Consider the following 7,500-nt stretch of genomic DNA (forward strand, 5'->3'; position numbering starts at 1 on the left):
ATAATGGCTAACAAACAGCCTCATTATCACCTCCCTTATTTAATCTTCTCTTCTCCTTCCTCTGTCCCTTTTTTTATCTATCTGGTGTGTGTGTGTGTGTGTGCGTGTGTGCGTGTGTGAGATTCACCTACGGACGTCAGCTGGTTTGCTGGTCACCCAGCCAGCCGTTCCCCTATGGAAAGAGCTTTGAGCTCATAGTGACCTATCTCTGGGTAGGACTGAGAGGAAGTGTGTGTGTGTGTGTGTGTGTCCACTGATCCACCTGCTGTTTGGTATTAATCTTATTTGTTCCTGTGTGCGTTCCCCCTCTTTCCTTTCCTCCCTTTTCTCGTCTTTCCTCTCCTCTTAATTCCTTTGCTGGTGTTTAAGGGAATTGCGTAAGAGCAAAGTGTAGACAACAAATTTTATCTACACATTTTCTCCATCCTTCATAAAACAGGGAAATCCATATTTTTCTTCCTTCCTTTCTTTTCTTTTTCTCTCTCTCTTTTCTTTTCCTCAACGTCATAGGATCCTGTTGTGGCTCAGAGATTCAATCAATCAATCAACATTTATCTTCCCGGTCATTCTTCCCTTCTTGGTCAGTCCTCAGTCCTCTCCAATTAATCACTCAATCAATCTTTCTCTTCCTGTCACTCTTTCCTCTCCTTTAGTTGATATCAAAGCTGAGTTACCCCAGCGCATCACTGGGAACACTTTACATACTATAAATACTCAACACCTACTTACAGTCTATAAATACGTACAGGGTCTATCAGTGTGCCGCGTGTGAGTCAAGTCAACAGGGAGTGGCACACCTGTACGTGCACTGGGCACACATGACTGGCGCACCTACCATGACCTATCGCTTCCTGCAGTTCTCCCCTCTTGGCACACTCCCTCTTAAGTGTCGTGACACAGCCACTTATATGACTAGGATGTATCTCCCTCATCTTGTACTCAACACCCCTTTCCCATCTTCATAGCGTAGCGTTTCCCTAGCTTCCCCTTCTCCCCTTCTTCTCCCCTACTTTTTTTTTTTCTTTCTTCACTTTCACATTTTCCGAATCATTTCTCCCTCCACTTCATAAACTACTTGAAACAATCTCCTCTTCTTTAATTAAGTGGAGCTGCCTCTTTGTGGTCTCGCTCTGTTTACTGAGTGCAACGAGCGACGACCACCTTATGCACTCCTTCCTCAGTGTCACGTTTTGGCTCAGCCTGACTCGCTCTTCGTGAACGTCTAACACACCACACTCCGTCGTTTGTTGCGTATTTTTATCGGTTGGACCTGTTCCAATGTCTACTTCTGGTTCGAGGAGACGTGGGAAGAGGTTCCCAAAACTTTTGTATGTAAGGTAATTATTTGATGTCCTCTATGTGGAAGTCTTCGCATGGTCTACTTGTTTGACCTTCTGACACCCATCGCACTTTTCCTTCCGCCCTTCTTCCCTCCTCTCCCCTACATAACCTCTTGCCACCGGCACTGTGGCCTCGTACCCCGTGTGGCGGTCACGTATAGTCGTGGGCGTGGCTTTGCTCCTTACCTAGTATAGAGACGGCGGAGATGACACCTGCAGCGAAGGAGAAGGATACAGGTATTGGTGACATGTGTCCTCCCCCCATCAGGAAGTCCTTGGTGTCCCTGCCGCGGCTCCTGTACCAGTGGTAGAAGCCTGAACCACACCAAGAAAGGCAAAAAGAAAATGAAAGTGAGAGAGACTCCCCAACAAAAATAAATGAATATCCTTATCATTAGTTTATTGAAAGATTAGAAAGCACAAAGTACCTAATAGCATACACATTTTGTCCACTTCATACCAATGTAATGATTCTGTAAACTAAAATTTCTGTAATAAAAAGAAAGTATCGAAACAATACAAGAAAACCACAGCAAAAATAAGTCAATAGAACCAAACACTGAAATTTAAAGAAAAGTTTTTTATTAATTTATTTATTTTAATATACGCGTATTTACACAAGTCGTGTACGAAAGTTTTACCATTGAACAATACAATGGAATGTGCATGATACGTTATAAGCCAAAGTCTGTCCACGAATAACAAGGCACGCATGCCTGCTACCAACACTGTTGTCAATACATTCCTGCAGAACTGGCCTGAAACATTGGCGCGAATGAAGACTCAATCCACGTGAACACGGTGAACAGTTCCTAAGGTGTTTTGGTGTTCCTAAGGGTTTTGTCCTGTCACCCACTCTCTTCCTATTATTCATCAATGATCTTCTAGACCAAACTTATTGTCCTACCCACTCCTACGCTGAAGGTACCACCCCGTACTTTTCCACGTCTTTTCGTAGACGTCCAACCCTTCAGGAAGTAAACAGTTCACAAAGGGAAGCCGCAGAACGTCTAACTTCTGATCTCTCTAAAATTTCTGATTGGAGCAGACCAAACTCAGTATTGTTCAATGCCTCAAAAACTCAATTCCTCCATCTATCAACTCGACCCAATCTTCCAGACAACTATCCCCTCTTCTTCGATGACATTCAACTGTCCCCCTCTTCTACACTGAACATCCTCGGTCTGTCCTTTACTTATAATCTAAACTGGAAACTTCACATCTCATCTCTAGCTAAAACAGCTTCTATGAAGTTAGGTGTTTTGAGACGTCTCAGCCAGTTGTTCTCACCCTTCCAGCTGCTAACTCTGTATCTGTCCATGTATGGAGCATGCTTCACATGGCCCGGGGGTGGGGAGGGGTCCCACTCATACCGCTCTTCTAGAAAGAATGGAATCAAAAGTTTTTCGTCTCATCCTCTAACTGTCTGTCTTCAGCCTCTCTCTCATCGCCGCAATGCTGCATCTCTTGCTATCTTTTACCCCTATTTTCATGCTAACTGCTCTTCTGATCTTGCTAACTACATGCCTCCCCTCCTCTCGCGGCCGCGCTTATTCTGTCCACCTATCTAATACAAGAGTTAACTAGTATTCTCAGTCATTCATCCCTTTCTCTGTTAAACTCTGGAACTCCCTTCTTGCTTCTGTAATTACACCTTCCTATGACTTGAATTCCTTTAAAAGAGAGGCTTCAAGACACTTATCCTTCAATTTTTTACTACCGCTTTAGACCCTTTTCTGGGACTGGGGTCTCAGTGTGCCTTTTTTTATTTCTTTTTTTATTGGATTTTTGTTGGCCTTGGCTGGTGTCCCTCCTAAATAAAAAAAATATATATATAGATTAATAAAATAAAATAAAATAAATTATCGGTCTCCAACATAACGCGATCTTCGCCTCCCGCGAATGAAAGCTTCCCATCAGTTGTCAGGAATGAAATCATTCGTTGCATATGACGGTAAAGTGTGATTAAGTTCAATGATCTAAGTGAACCCTTGGCGACACTGATCTTTGTAATAAGATGTAAGTCCTCTAAAGGATTTCACGTCACAAGAAAAGCTCAATGCCAACTTATTACTGATTTAGATTTAAATTTCTGTTTGTAACATGATTGCTGTTAATCCCTGCCATGTAATTACAAATAGATCAACCTATCATCCCAATTCGTAACTATTGTAATCCTCTTTTAAAGATCTCTACTGATTCGGGAGCTTTAATAAGTAACTAAAAGTCATGGATAGGTTCTCTCATATGTAACCACAGGATGACCATCAGCACGCGAACGTCAGCATTACGTAGCATCATCAGAAACAGAATCAGCATTGCTTTGACAGGGCGTCTGCTTGTCTTTCGATTGCATACTGCTCTTCTGCATTTATGCACTTACGTACTACAAGATGAACAAATTGTGTGTGTGTATTATATATATATATATATATATATATATATATATATATATATATATATATATATATATATATATATATATATATATATATATATATATATATATATATATATATATATATATATATATATATATATATATATATATATATATATATATATATATATATAAAGATATTAAGCGTGTCAGTTTCGAATGAGACATTCTCAGCAGCGCGCTCGCCGGCCTAATAATAAGTAGAAGGATAGCCGGTCAGAGAAGAGAGCCTGATAACTTGCATCATGCAACAAGATTTGGCAACAGCCAATAGTACATTTTCACTAACCAGTTCCTCTACATTTCAACTTTTAAATAGCTAAATAACAGTTTAGTAAAGACACCATTTAGAGATTGAACATCTGTTTCTACCAAACAGAAATTAAAGTTTGTATTTAGTCTCACCCCCGTAAGAATTTTACCACTTGAGCTTACTTTTGGCTCTTGGTTTATTACTGAGGTAACCATAACTCTCCACTGTACAACAGAGACGAGGTGGCAGCAACACTTCTTTCAGTGGCAGCACGTTCCTCTCGGCTGCTAAAACATGAAGAGGTTTTTGACTATTTGGTGATTTATTTATTTTGGCTCCAGTAATGCCAACACTTTACACTTCCCATGGCCAGTGGCTCTACGCGACAAAGAAAATGATAAGGGATTGCAGTGATACGTGAGCGACCAGAGTGACCAACGGCTCGAGGGTGTTTCAAGAGTGACATAATCACTCACGTAAGACTGAAGATGTCAGCTGTTGCGATGACACTAGATAAGGCAACGAAGAGAACAAGGAGGAGGGGGAGGAGGAGGAGGAGGAGGAGGAGGAGGAGGAGGAGGAGGAGGAGGAGGAGGAGGAGGAGGAGGAGGAGGAGGAGGAGGAGGAGGAGGAGGAGGAGAGAGGAGAATCTAGGTGTTGTAATCACTTACCAATACCCAGAGAGATAATAAGAGAGGCCGTGAACACCAGATAGTCTGCGGTGGTGAAGGAGGGCGCCTCGTGTGACATCATGTCTATCTTTCCTTGGCGGGGGCGTGAAAGTTGTGATGGCACACCTGTGGGAGATACGTTGGCCAAGGTCATTCATACACTGTTACCTGCATCCTGCCCAGAGAGAGAGAGAGAGAGAGAGAGAGTGTTCAATAGCCCAGCACGTGACGCCCTTTCGAATATAGTCACAAGTGTTTGATGTAAGTGGTGGTGAGAAGGAAAGATGTCCAATTTAAATATGAATGCACACACACACACACACACACACACACACACACCTGCTCACCCACCCACCCACACACCCACCCACACACACACACACACACACACACACACACACACACACACACACACACACACTCATATCTCCAACTGCTTCATCCACCAGCGGTAACAAAGGGCGCGCCAACACAAACAGCAAGACGGCTAACCAACTGTAGATTATATAGTACCCAGTAAACAAGCGTGAGGCAAAAGTAAGTCACACGTCTGGCCGTAAAAGGATGTGACCTACACTTATATTTGCACACACATGCATTCACACATACATACATACATACATACATATATACATACTACATATATACATACATACATACAGACAACATAAGGCTTTACACTCTCATTTTTGGAGTTAAAGGCAAAGGGAAACAGGAGAAAAGATGAATCACTACGGCAAGAATCAGCTCAAAAATATGGATACTCTTTAAGCTTCGATTAGATCACCATTTCTAGGAAACAGCTTTTTTTTTTATCAATTAGTTTATTGTGTTTCATATAGGGTGCTTACGCGGGATTGGATACAACGATGGATGATATTGTGTAAAAGGAAATAAAGTCTAGAACGGTTCAGGTCATCGAATCATTTAACTGTGTGACTCTTTTCATTACGTAAACTAAAGAAAAATTAATAAACAAATATAGAAGACCATACAAGTTGGAATACGTCAGTGAGGCATGAGAGCCATCCTGATATGTGAAGGTAAATTGGAAATTCAGGCACATGCGTATCAAGTCTTTCAGTCGTGGTCACCTCGGTCAACTGTTTCGTGCACAGGTCATGGGGTGAAGCAGCGACGTACTCAATCTGAGTTAGGAACAGGTCATCTACAGTAAGTTGTTTATAGATAGTTCAGTAAAGTCAACCTTGCATTCCTTATCTTTCACACAAGAGGTGAAGCGACAACATATAATTGCTTTTACTAAGTTATTTCTCTTCACGGAAGCACCAAGCATCTGTCTGGACTGTCTCTATGTCACTTCAGTATCACCTATATGTAGTGAACCTCGTTGTTCTTGGCTTTCAGAATAGAAGTGCAGCGACAACTCCTGATTCTAACTACTAGAGTTTTCCTCCCCTCCGGATGCAGCAGCACTAGTGGTGGCGCTCCTACAAACATCAATATCTTAATGGGAGGTCCTTCCTCCCCTCTACTACAGACACACCGCCCCCTCTCCAGCATCCCCTTTTTCTATGGCGCAGGGTTGGTAAATGTACTACGCATTCCCTTTGATCTCGGGAATAATATGCCTAATATTCCTTCATGCGTGCGCACCAACGGAGTGGTGCGTAATGAGGAAAGCCAAAACTTAGACAATGTTGGGGAAAGGGAGACTACATTTGACATGTGTGTGTATGTGTGTGTGAGAGAGAGAGAGAGAGAGAGAGAGAGAGAGAGAGAGAGAGAGAGAGAGAGAGAGAGAGAGAGAGAGAGAGAGAGAGAGAGAGAGAGAGAGAGATGCTGGGTGCTGGGTCTCGTGGAGCAGCACGTGATCCATGCATGGCCTTGAAGACGCCAGGTTCTTCTACACCTATCAGCAGCTGTCCCATCCTCGCCGCATCACTACAGCTACACCGCTCCTCTGCACCTGCATCCCTCTCCCTACACCCCTCACTTGTAAATAGAACACTTTCACCTCCCTCCCTGTAGCATATATACATCTCCACCAGCTGCACATTATATGTTACACCATTTCCCTGTACTACCTCTATCCTCGTATGTATCTTCCTCCACACCTTCCTCTCTACATGTCTACACTTCCACCACTTTTCATTATCAATTTCTGTCTTAAAGAGCTTCGTATGCATGTATGTGTGTATGCACGTACGTGCGTATAAAAATACAAATCCGTCCTGTATTCCCACGCAATTACTGTATCTACGTATTCAACTTCCTGCCAGAGTTACTGGTGCGTGCCATGCTCATGGATACAGTACATGCGCATGTATACAGCATGCAAGTGTACATTCTAAAATCCACAGGTGATATATACCACACACATATACACACATATACACACAGGTAAACAAACATTGCAAGAGGAAGGCAAGTGAACGCGCACACCTTGCCGCACCCAAACACCTACGCACACTCAAACAAATACACTTACAAACTTCAGACAACAAAGGAGTGGAGAGGAATACTAGATGACTTACGTGTGATAGCCGCAGCAGCAGTAGTAATAGAAAAGGCAACAGCGGGAGGAGCGTCTGGGCACCACTACCAGAGCGTGTGCGTACAGTCAGGAGCACCAGCAATATATGAGGTGTGTGGACGCCGCTCAGTGCACACACAGGCGAGTCAGACGAGAGAGGAGCGGTGAGCGCCACACAGATCTTTGCGCGTCTGAGCACAGAGTGAGTGGAGTCTCGTCGCTCTGTTCACAGCTAAATTCTGACCCGTTACAAAACACTCCCGCGGCGCCACCCCCCCACCTAAACGTCCCCTCCTCCA

General features: G+C 43.2%; 1 protein-coding gene across 1 annotated transcript in view; it reads right to left on the bottom strand.

Annotated features, from left to right (window-relative positions):
• Window positions 1-7,500, bottom strand: part of LOC135105043 (sodium-coupled monocarboxylate transporter 1-like) — a 30,612-nt gene that overhangs the window by 7,282 nt on the left and 15,830 nt on the right. Inside the window, exons 2-3 of the mRNA XM_064012947.1 lie at window positions 4,705-4,830; window positions 1,527-1,655 (exon numbers count right to left, since the gene is read on the bottom strand). Coding sequence (XP_063869017.1) covers window positions 1,527-1,655; window positions 4,705-4,786 — 211 coding nt within the window. The 5' untranslated portion in view covers window positions 4,787-4,830. The remainder of the gene's footprint in view (window positions 1-1,526; window positions 1,656-4,704; window positions 4,831-7,500) is intronic.

This window comes from Scylla paramamosain, chromosome 11 (genome assembly GCF_035594125.1).
Source record: "Scylla paramamosain isolate STU-SP2022 chromosome 11, ASM3559412v1, whole genome shotgun sequence".
NCBI classification, from domain to species: domain Eukaryota; kingdom Metazoa; phylum Arthropoda; class Malacostraca; order Decapoda; family Portunidae; genus Scylla; species Scylla paramamosain.